This window comes from Carassius gibelio, chromosome A24 (assembly GCF_023724105.1).
Source record: "Carassius gibelio isolate Cgi1373 ecotype wild population from Czech Republic chromosome A24, carGib1.2-hapl.c, whole genome shotgun sequence".
Classification (NCBI taxonomy): Eukaryota; Metazoa; Chordata; class Actinopteri; order Cypriniformes; family Cyprinidae; genus Carassius; species Carassius gibelio.
Genome location: NC_068394.1, coordinates 5,226,174 through 5,238,673, shown reverse-complemented (window position 1 = coordinate 5,238,673; position 12,500 = coordinate 5,226,174). Strand labels below are relative to the sequence as shown.

General features: G+C 37.4%; 1 protein-coding gene across 1 annotated transcript in view; it reads right to left on the bottom strand.

Moving 5' to 3' along the window:
- Nucleotides 1–1,787: 1,787 nt before the first annotated feature.
- The window catches only part of LOC127945907 (phospholipid phosphatase-related protein type 4-like), a 19,628-nt gene continuing 8,915 nt past the window's right edge, over nt 1,788–12,500 (bottom strand). Inside the window, exons 3-7 of the mRNA XM_052542032.1 lie at nt 12,284–12,413; nt 7,590–7,785; nt 6,110–6,167; nt 5,452–5,625; nt 1,788–5,046 (exon numbers count right to left, since the gene is read on the bottom strand). Of these exons, the coding sequence (XP_052397992.1) occupies nt 3,646–5,046; nt 5,452–5,625; nt 6,110–6,167; nt 7,590–7,785; nt 12,284–12,413 (1,959 nt within the window). The 3' untranslated portion in view covers nt 1,788–3,645. The remainder of the gene's footprint in view (nt 5,047–5,451; nt 5,626–6,109; nt 6,168–7,589; nt 7,786–12,283; nt 12,414–12,500) is intronic.

Here is a 12,500-nt window from a genome sequence, read left to right as displayed (position 1 = left end):
CATTTCAAATGAGACAAACCACTGGCTGTCACAATCAGGCCTTAATTTCATTTCCAAACTGTCCCTGTGCCATTGCTGTCCATATCGTATACAACATGACTTGAAGTTTTGACCTTTCAATGCTCAAATGCTGTGAGGTAGATATTAAATCAGCGATATATAAATAAATTGTTATGCTGACAAATGGTTGTTCCATTAAGATCACTGCTACATTTAAAGGGCATTCATTAGCATTTCAGTTTCTAATGGCATCAAGTTGGCATGTGAATTTCACTATTTACCTGACATAACCTTACTTAAAAGAGTAGTTCACCCAAATATGAAAACTCAGTCATTATTTATGAATTTCTTGCCCTCTGATTTCAGATGAGCTAACACTGTTTTTGTATCAGTTTGAACGGCAAGCGCCTTACATTATTTATTAATTCAGATCCAATATATTATTCAACAATACATATTCAAAACTAAAAGGTTATTCCAGATAATTCAAAGGCAGTAGTTGCTTGCATTGATTGTAGTTGATTGCATTCCATTTCATTGGGAACCCACATCATTAGCTTTAGCATGTTAGCTTAATAGATTTCAGGATATTGTAGCTTAATAGATTCCTGGTTAGCATTCCCATATGTTAATTGAGCACACAGACTAGTATTTACTATACACTAATGATATTGGCTGCTTTTAAAGACATTTGTTTGTATTGAAGTAAGTTAGCCTAAAAACGTATTAGGGATTTACCTTATCCCTAACTAGGATGGTACTAGTGGAGGCATTTATTCAAAATACAGCAATGAAAGGCTATCCATAGTTTTACTTGAGGTTACTAACTATATTCTAGCAGTATACTTAAATTATGGTTCCTAAAAATAGCTATGCTAGGTACGTTTTCACAGGAGACTGCAGTGAAACATGTTGACACTTGGGAAGCTATCAGGAAGTGTCTGTAAGAATATTATGTTTTAGTGATTCTGTTTGAGCCACGGCGTTTAGACAAAGGTTTTTCTGTTTGTTCTAAGAGCTTCCATTGCTGATATGCTGATTTTTATTTTCCTTTGGTTTACTTCATCTGTTCATTAGAGATGAGGTTGTATCTGGCAGCGCTCACATTCAATTTAGGTCAATTCACTGACCTACTTTATACTGTACCATGATAATTACACGTGGCAGTCGTAACGAGACCAGCATTTCCAGATCATGAAGAGAGCTTTGTGTCTGTTTGTGTGGCGTCACACGTTCTTGATCTGGTGTGAAATTAATGGTTCTTTCAAAACATCCTCTTTAAATGTATAGCCATGGATAAAGCGTTGCATGCAAGCTTTGGTTTGCTTGATGCAAGAGATGTAGGGTGGTGTAGGGGAAGGGATGAGAGTTATTTGACCGGACTAATTTTCTGACAGAGTATTTTGAAGGATGGACAAAAGACCACAGGCAACAATTTAAACTTGTTACGCCTTAAATTTGCATTCAACCCACAGTCTGTCAAATTCGTGTATGGCTGTTGACTGTTCTCAGCTGACAGAGAAATCATTCTCACACCATATTTTTTATTTTTATGACAGCAGTGATGAAGAAACACAGTATGAAGCACTCTCCAAGAATAGCATCCAATTCCAATTTTGCCATTTAAGATTTTGCCCTGTCCCACTTCAGTAGTCAAATATTTGACAGTATCCAACAATCAAATATGACATAGGGTTATAATTTTTGTTGACATAATCTCATTTAATTTTTTTTGGAAAGTGCAAATACAAATGTGCAGCCAATTAATTATTGAAGAGACTCAGCAGTTTTAAATAGCAAATGTTTATTCAAACACTGATACAGCACAGTTTTTCTTCATCTACCCAGTTACTGGAGTGAAACAAAGCCATGTAACGATAGAAACAAACTGTATTCTCAAAGGTTACGTACATAAATAACAAAGTTTGACATATTATTATTTTTTTTGAGTCAGGTCTCCGCACTATTAACTCGTAACATCATTGTAACAGATTCGACTGGATTTATTCTTATCCAAACTGAACCGCACGTCACTGTATCAATGACAGTTACAGAGTGCTACAGAGTAAAACGTTCCTCAGATAACACACACACACTGCTACCAGCATGCTTAATGCATTTCTAAAATCATTAGCGCACATTTACGGGTATCCAAACAATCTCTTGACATGTTAGAGATAACATACAATATATTCTGGTGTGGCTTTATCTATAAAGATTGTCAACAAGTCATTTATATTTTGTATAAATAATCACATATGCAGCTGCTACACAAAGGCATAATTTACAAAAAGGAAACCAAAAATAAATGTGAAATATCAAACTACCATGCACTGGCTACAGCTGTGCTAAAAGAGTTTGTGGTTTATAAGAATACAGACTTCTATAGAAATGTTTCAAAACAGAATCTTCCCTTTAAAATACCCCCTGGCACATTAATTTACGGTTTATAAAAAGTTACACAGTAAATAAACATGGAACTAACTGCTGTAGTTTGTAATCTCTCTGTGAACAGTAAAGCCGTTGTAATTGTATTTATTGATTTTGTGTGTGCGTGCATGTGTGTGTGTGTGTGTGTGGCTACACAAAAGTATATAATACATTTAATATGACTGTTTGGCCTAAAAAGCTGGAGCTCACAGTGGTATAACCACAATTAGGAAACATGGAATATCGTTTTGCTACTAATGCAGCTAACCTTATTAAAATAACTGAAATCAAATCAGAATCATCTGTAGGAAACCAGTAAATTAATTCTGCAAATGTACGTTTGAGGAAAAAAGTGGAAGATAGACATTAGGTGCAATAATAATGTTTTTTTTTTTTCTTGATAATAATAGTTTTAAATAGACGTAACAAATCTTATAAGTATTTGTTGGTATTTGTACATAAAGTGTAGTCATTTTAAATTTTTCTCTTTTAGATACTGATACATACTACTGTATATCATTGTATTTCTAAACCATAATCCTTTTACGTGTATTAAAATGTGCATGAATGTACATTTTATTTACAAATTCCTACAGATACAGCACATACGGTATGTAAAGTATTTGTATTGCAAGTAGTAAACGTGAAGTGCGTGTTTTATGACTATCACTTGCTACAGAAAATATCCTAAGCACTTATGGTCATAAGAAATTTAAAATGGTGAGTAATTATTATTATTTTTTCTTAACTTGATGTTTTTTTACATAATGTTCTCAGAATTGGGCAGCACCAAGTTTTAAAGTTATTTACAGAATACAAAAATAAAGGTTTCAGCTAGCATAGTTATTAGTGTATGAATAAGTGAAATGATGACTATATGGAAAATCTTTTAAGATATCTGAGATGTTAAATGCTTAAATACAGTGTTGCAGTTCAATCTTGGCACAGTCAAAGTTCCAGCTTCACAGTGTTTCACTAAAGGTAAGACCATTTCCATGTGATATAATGTCATATGTTAACAATGTCATTTTCACAAAAGTAAACGAACTATGACCAAAACCTGGATTTTGTGCTTTTCTTACTTGTCACATCATTTTAAGTCAGTGAATCATCTCATGCATAACAAGCGATGCCATCGGAGATGTGTAAAACATAGCGTGTGTGTCTATGTAACACCTAACCTCTTCTGGTTTCTTGATTTTTCTTCATTACTGGCTACTCTTTGAAAACTGGGGTGGTGGATGTCCCCTTGTAAAAAATATTCCTGGTATTATCTGGACTGTTTCCTCTTTCAGGGATGAGAATCCTGGTTTTTCTGCGCAAGCTTGAATCGCTACTCTCAGGACCAGATTCTGTCATTTCCATGGGAGGGACCCGGATGGTGGAAATGGTCTGGTTGGGATGTTGGTCTCCACTTGCTGTAGATACAGTAGGGACAGTTGGCACTGCGACGACTTTAGGAGCATTAGAGCCATTCTTTTTTCTGTCCATTGAACTGTTCCCATCCCTCACGGATTCTGAGCTCTCGGAGTCCTGATTCAAGTCGTTGAGCTCAAATGAATGTCTAAAGCTGCTTTGGGACTTCCATGTCCAGGAGCCACTTCCGTCTGTGGAGTGCGCATGCACCATGGGTCGGCCATTCTCTGGATGGGCTTCCACCCGAATGATGGCTCCAGTGCTGCCTTGACCTCCAGACTCCTCAGTTAGGGTGTTGTAGCGCTGCAGTGGTGCTGTGGAGCTGGTGTGGTTGCTACTCTCAGAACTGGGAGAGCTTCCCTGCAGGAGACCTTGCTGTTTGGACATTGCAATGACCTGCATTATGCGTGGCTGGCCATTAGAGTTAGTCCTAACAATTGGTACCTCCCCACCATTCTCCGCAGTCCTCTCCATGCTTTTAAGCCATTTTTCACGGATGTTACTGCTATTTCCCATGTTCTCCTGTGTCTCCTCTGGGATGTGCACCAACTGCGAGGAACCAGGTCGAGACTGGATGGTTATCCGAGCACAGCCAGCAATTCCACTGGGGTTGCTTGGTAGTGTTGTACTTCCAGTGGCCATTTTTAGGTAAGGAGTTCCAGGTCCCTGATGTTCACCATTGATTCCCACAGCTGAGGGTTCAGAATTGCAGCGGATTTCCATGCTGTTTGGAGGAGACAGTCCTGGTCCGCCTTCCATGGCATGCAGGGAGTGTTTATGGTTCTCGTTCCTACTCTTCCATTGCATCAGCAGCTGCTTCGATCGACTCAAATCTACTGAGGAGGTGTGGATGGTGGCGTTGCGGAAGGCAGACTCATCCATGGCATGCGTGTGCACTCTGGGCAAGGTATTGAAGGTCACCATGTTCTCCTTGTGTGGAGGACTGCAGGCGATGACATCCACATCTCCACTTGGTCTTTTCAGGCTGCTAAGAGATCCAGCCTGGTGGTATTTGGTGTTGCGGCGCAGTATGCCCTCGGAGCATGAAGATGAGAGGCCATCGCTGCCACTGCAACTCTTGGCAGGTAGGTGGTGACCTTGCTGGCAAAGGTCAGCCATAGTTCGATGAGAATCCTGAACGTGAATCTGACTTGTCTGTTTCTGCTTGCTCGGTTGGAAGTTTCCTACAGCAAACAAACCCTGGGTGGACAAAACACAATATTTTCTTTATATTTCCTAACATGCTTTATAATAAGGGTTTTGGTAACACAGTTGACCATGTTCCTGGATCAAATTTATTTTCAGTCCTGGAACCACTAGTTCTCTCAACTAGTCTGATTTTATGGTTAGGCTTAGAGTCTGAGTTTGGACCATTCCTTCTGGTTTTAGAGGAATGTTAGAGCTTGGCATACAATTATTTGATGAGAATGTTACTCCATCACCAACAAAGGTCTGATCCAGGAACATGTACTAGCTGGCTAAATTGTAGTCCCCATGTTTCATGTTGTAAACATGCAAGTAGACTACATTTCCAAGACCCTTTGTATCTTGAAATTGCTTTAAAATGCTATTAAATATATCGTAAACTTCTTATATTCATCTCACTAGGTAAACAGCGATGCCCCCTCCAAGAAGGAAGCCCAGGTAAACGTCAACAGCATGGTTCTTGTGCTGAATAATACGGGTTAGACCACATATGATGGCACAGATGATGAAGGAGAACACCAAAAGAGGCTTCAGCAGTTTGGATGAGTCTGTTAGTGTGCTGTTGAAATACATCTGCACAAGAAAAAGACAATCTAGATATGCTGTAATGTTTCCAAGCCAAAGCCAAATCAGGTAGTGAGCCACAGCCACAGCATTTACAATGAGAAAAATTCATACACACTTTGATAATTAGAATAATATTCAAACATTTGTTCACATGCTGTCAGCTTATATACAGTAATGTGCACATAGTTTATGATGTCAAAAGCATAGAAAAATGTAAAGACGCAAATTGTTGCATTCCTACCCTTGAATGGACAATTACATTCAAATATACTAAAAACACAAACGCAGCTCATAGGGGCTAACACTCCATTTCACTACATTGACACATACAATGTACATTGATGTTGCTGCACAAATTACAGTGGAGAACTGCTGTCTTTTGATTCACACATCAGGGTCAGTTTTGCACAGAAGGTGACATTTTTTTTAATCTTTCTAACAGCACAGTGAAAAGTGCCTAAATACTTCTGAATGACTGACTTTTACTCACCGAGACATACACAGCAGCAAAGGATGCCAGCGTTGCATGCTGTGACGGGAAGGATTTTCTGAAATAAATGAAAGCAATTCTGATCAACTCTGTTATCGAAGGAGAGAAAGAATACAGCAGACACATTTGAAATACGCATTTGAAAGTCCACACCTCTCTTCTTAATGCATATGCTATACTAAGTTCATTTGCGGTGTTTAGTGCATTGCCGTGCAGTTTTGATAAGGTGGGTTTTTTTTTTTTTTTAAATGTATTTGCTGTGTGGTTGCTAGGATCGCTATAGGGTTACTATAGGGTGTTAGAGGTAGTTTTTAGTGAGTTGCCATGCAGTTGCTATAGGGTGCTAAGGGTGATTTCTAGTGTGTTGCTATGTGGTTGCTGTAGTATGTTAGGAGTGGTTTCTAGTGCATTGCTTTGTGGTTGTAATAGGGGGTTGTGGTGGTTTTTAGCGCATTGCTATGCAGTTGCTATATGGTGTTATGTGTGGTTTTTAATTTGTTGCTGTGCAGTTACTATACGATGTCAGGTGGTTTCTAGTGGGTTGCTATGCAGTTATCTATTAGTCTATTAGGGGTGGTTTTAAGTGCTTTGCTGTGCAGTCTGACATGTTTATTATTATATATATATCACTTGGATGGTATAAGTTGCACTGACAGCTGGATAAAGCAAAAAACTGTGTCCGTCTTTGTTTCAGGCTGCAAAGCATCAAAATCTGATTATTTTAAGGGGTGTGGGGGGGGGGTCTTTTCTATACCCACTATATATTAGGAGACTCCCATGGTGAGCTGAATCTGTTGTACCTAATGTTGTGTCTGCATCTTCTCAGATGATAAACAAACATTAACAGTGGCATCATAAGCAGGAAACCATCACAGATAGCACTGCTACAGCAGCATACACTATATTATCTCTGACATACAGTAAATAAAAGGTTCCAGAGAAAAGATTATCTACACTTTCAGAACTTGAGGCATCAAATTATACTTGCTGGTCTAGAACACGTCCAACTCCGTCTGACTGCGAGTTCCTGGATCATCACAACAGCGAACCTCTCCAGACAGAGCCGGAGTTATAAACGGGGCAAACGGTATTTGTGTCAGTGTACTGTATGAATGCTCAGAAATTCATAAGCCAGTTCAGTACTCCATTATTTAGTGAATCTACACTAGCAGAAAAATGGTCCACAGCCTCATCCGTTCCCTTGAAAACCAACCTTATTAAAAAGTACATCAGAAGCTATTCCTTTAATCTTCAGCCTCTATTCTTAGGCTGCACAGAGGCTTGGCTCTGATCCATGAAGTCTCTTGTGCCTGTATATCTTTCGTACGAATCCCTGAGTATCAGGAGTTTTTGACTAATATTTAAAGATTGTTTTACCAACTTTTCAGGGGGTGTTAAGATAATCTTCGTTTCACGTGACTGTGGCACTGTTAATCCCACAGAGATCTAGGTCTCCGTTCGCCATGAATCAGAGCTGTACCTGCCGGCGTTGATGATAGCGGCATCAGATCCTGAGCAGATGTCCTCCAGGATGAAGAAACTGTCATCACAGGAGGTATTGAGGTGAGTGTAGTTGGGCTTGCAGACAGTCAGGAAGTAGGGGGCGGGGTAACCTGTCGACAACTGGATGATGTCGGTAATCAAAGCCGTGGCGCATAAGCCAAACACATGAACGCCTGAAGGGAAAAAACATTGAATTTACACTGTATGCACTGATAACTGATAATTATTGCTATTTATTTTAATATAAGTTGATAACCAATATATTGGCTGATTTTATATACCAATTTATGTTTTTTGTGAAAACTTCAAAAGGGAAAACTTGTAAGATTTAAAAAATTATATATTTATTCAGAAAGGATGTATTAAATTGATCAAAAGGGACAGTAAAGACGGTTACAAAAGAGTTCTACTTTAAATAAACGCTCCTTTGAACTTTATCAAAGAATCCTGGAAAATTTTTCAACCTTGACTGTGAAAAGAACCATTATTATAATTGACCACCAATACTGAATGATATTCATAATGATTTCTTAGGTATCATATAACACTGAAGACTGAGTAATCAAGAATAAATTATATTTTAAAATATGTAATTTTATGTAAAGGTAAATATTATAATAGAAAACAGTTTTATGATCATAATAAAATGTCACAATATTACTACTGTATTTTTAATAAAATAAATACAAAGTGGGTGATCATAAGAGACATGCTGGTACTCAAATGACCACAAATATTTAGCCATTTTATTATCAGGAATACATACATACACTGTTAGAAATGTCTGTAAATTTAACAGTATTTAACTGTAAAATGAACTGTATTTTACTGTAGGACAGTTATACAGCATATTACTGTATTTTATAGTTACATTTTGGGGAATACCCTCTTGGCGACACTAAATTACAGTATTTTTAATTTACTGTAAATCTAAATACAGTAAAGAAAAAATGAGCGCGAAACCTGACCAATCACAGATCAAGTTTTATTTCCCACTTGGAGAAAGAAGAAAACAAGACACACAGATGCGAAAAGAACCAGTCAGATGCAAAGGTGGGTACAAATATTACTTCTTTTACTTTAAATATATTATATCTTTGGTTTAACTAAAACAAAAATATAAATAAAAAAACGCTGCCACTGAACGACGCGCAGTCACCTCACATTTATGCTGTGAAGAGAGCTAGAGAGAGTTGTGGTGACTGTGCAAACATTCATATTTCTTTCCTTTCTTTCCCTTTTCTGAACGTTTCACCGTCAAAATATGGACATTAACGGGTCTCTGCCTTGGGTTTGACCACTCCAGGAGCTGGTGAGTGTTCATGTGAACTGTTAGCCGAACAACAAAGCTTTCGTGGATTTAGCTTAAAGTCAGTCGGATTTTTTCCCGCTATTATCGCTTGCTGTTAACTGATTACCCCATATAAATGCACGTCATGCTTGTAGTGCTAGAGTAAAACCCGCAATGTTCGTGTCGTGTGCAAACACTGGCGTCTCTGTGGAGACATTATACACCTTTATTAATCATGCCAAAGGACATAAAAACACGGCGAATTTAAGGTTTTCGTGTGCAGTTCCTGAATGCTCATACACTTTCCAAAGCCTCTCCACCCCTCAGTCTCACATTTAACGTTACCGCAAACACATAAAGTTAAGGAAACTAAACAACCAAGAGAAAAATATGTCTACTTCAAATGTAACATTTGTTCTGTACATCAGCATCGGGAGAATAACATAATCTCGTTCGCGAAAATGCGCCGCAAATGGCACAGAACACAATGGAAATGTTTTCAGGGGACCCCAGTAAGTGACGAACCCGACTGTGTACATCCAGTGCGCGATCAACGGCTGTCCGAATTCACTCACTCGTTTTCATTCACAGCTTCAAGTGAACCGTATTAGTGGACTAATGTAGAAATGAGTGAATGAGTGTTAAGGGGGCGATTTCGGATTTAGCCAACGTAATTTCCTCGTTATTTTAACCTGGGATGTTCTCATGACAAAGCAGCATGGTGTCTATCAGTTTAATAGCTGTACTTAGGACATAAATGTCTTATTATTGCTGTTAACATAACTGTTGCAAATAAACACATTTTATACAAAAAAGTTTTCATAATATGCTTTATTTATCTGTGTGTGTCTCAACTTTTAAATTAGCTGTTTCATCTTTGGACCCTACATTACCTTACATTTCTTACCTATGAAACTTATTTAAACATAACATTACAATTTTTTTTTACAATGTTACTAATGTATAGATTAATATCTTACCCTCATGTTCTTTTTACATTTTTTATATTGTATATAAAGTTGTATGTCATAAATATGTAATCTCTGTATTTTTTGCAAGAAAACAAAAGTAGACGTTGAGTACTAAACATGCTCCATCCGGGTTCGTCACATATTGGGTCCCCTGGAAATATTTCCGTTGTGTTCTGTGCCATTTGCAGTGCATTTCTGTATTTGGTTGTGTTGTGAGTATTTGGTTGTTTTGTTAGACATTTTTCACATCAAATGATCTACCTTTTTTTTCTGTTATGTAAAGGTTGAATGTTAACCCTGACAACAGCAAGTGCTCCTCAAAGTTCCACGTCATCAAAAGAAGTGGGAAGATGGTGCAAAGGAAGAACTCTGGTCTGAACCCTCATGTATCCTCCTTCATTAAAGGGATAGTTCACCCAAAAAATTTATTCACCCATTAATAACTCACCCTCATTTCGTTCCAAACCCGTGAGACCTCCATTTATCTCCTCAGTCCCTCCATTGAAGCTGTGTGTTCGGTCTGCTGTCCATGTCCAGAAAGGTAAGAAAAACATCATCAAAGTAGTCCATGTGACATCAGAGGGTCAGTTAGAATTTTTTGAAGCATTGAAAATACGTTTTGGTCCAAAAATAGCAAAAACTACGACTTTATTCAGCATTGTCTTCTCTTCCGTGTCTTTTGTGAGAGAGAGTTCAAAACAAAGCAGTTTGTGATATCCGGTTCACGAACGAATCACTCCATGTAATTGGATCCTTTTGAACCAGTTCACCAAATCGAACTGAATCATTTTAAACGGTTCGCATCTCCAATACGCATTAATCCACAAATTACTTAAACTGTTAACTTTTTTTAATGTGGCTGACACTTCTGAGTTCAAACAAACCAATATCCCGGAGTAATTCATTTACTCAAAAAGTACACTGACTGAACTGCTGTGAAAAGAGAACTGAAGATGAACACCGAGCTGAGCCAGATAATGAACAAAATACTGACTCGTTCTCAAGTCAGCCACATTAAAAAAGTTAACAGCTTAAGTAATTTGTGAATTAATGCGTATTGGAGACGCGAACAGCATAAAACGATTCAGTTTGATTTGGTGAACTGGTTCAAAAAGATCAGGTTACATCGAATGATTCATGAACTGGATATCACAAACTGCTTTGTTTTGAACTGTCTCAAAACAGCCCCGGAAGAGAAGACAATGCTGAATAAAGTCATATTTTTAGCTATTTTTGAACCAAAATTTATTTTCGACGCTTCAAAAAATTCTATCCGACCCTCTGATGTCACATGGACTACTTTGATGATGTTTTTCTTACCTTTCTGGACATGGACAGTATACCATACACACAGCTTCAATGGAGGGACTGAGAGCTCTCGGACTAAATCTAAAATATCTTAAACTGTGTTCTGAAGATAAACGGAAGTCTCACGGGTTTGGAACGACATGAGGGTAAGTTATTAATGACCTAATTCTGATTTTTGGGTGAACTATCCCTTTAAGGAGTTTCTGGATTTCAGCTGGCAAAACTATTAAGCTACTAAGAGCAAATACATTCTACACAGGAGTTTTCTGAATTTGTAAATTTTTAAGATTGTTCTTATGACTGAATCTGTTCATGTCTGTTGTTTTAAAATGCTCTTAATATGAAACTTTTATGTATAAATGAAATGTATTCAAGTTTTTGGAAAACTGAAAGTACAATCTGCAAGAATATTAAAATGTTAATTCAAGTATTACAATTTAACTATTAAACCAATAAAAGAAGTTAAACAGTCTTTTGTTTCTTTTTATAGTTTTTACTACTGAGACATGAGACCTGTTGAAATACAATAATTTGTAAAGTTTTACAATACATAATAAAAGTGAACCAATTACAGTAAATTTCACAGTGTAAAGTAATATTTTATTGTATTAAAATATATAAAAGGAGAAAAAAACATAATTGTGTTTTACAGTAAAAAATATATTACTGCAAATACATTTACAGCAAGTTAAATGGTACTGTAAATATGAATACAGTATTTTTACTGTAAGTTTAATTTACAGTAAGGTACTGGCAAACTGCTGCCAGTAAGTTACTGTAATTTCTACAGGAAATTTTTTACAGTGTACATGTTCTGAGAGTTACACTTTTGTGCAATTTTTTGTGCATGTAATGTGTCATCAAAGGTAGCTGTGTGAATATTCTTCAGAATATCTTCTTTTGTCTTCAGCGGAAAAATTGCTTTGGAGCAACAAGAGAGTCAAGTACTGTACATAGTGACAGAATTTTATTTGTATCAGTTTAACACATTTTTAAAATCCTTCCACGGAGTTCTGGACAAAATAATGCACATTCCATGAGGGCCTAAAGGTAACAAAATAAAGGAGTGAACAAAAGACATCTACAAGAAATGTGACCTACCCACAAACCTGACACCTCGCCGGACGAAAGAGTTAAAGTTGCAGCCAGCAGCGTTGATGTCAGCTTCAGCTCCTCTTCTGCAGTGCGCTCGGGACAGACAGCAGAACAGAATCCCCTCTACGATCATGATCTGTGGACATGCAACATACCAGGTCAGAGGTGGAAGTAGATCAAATGTTTAGGATATATCTCCTCTCAGATTGCACTCGACGGTTTC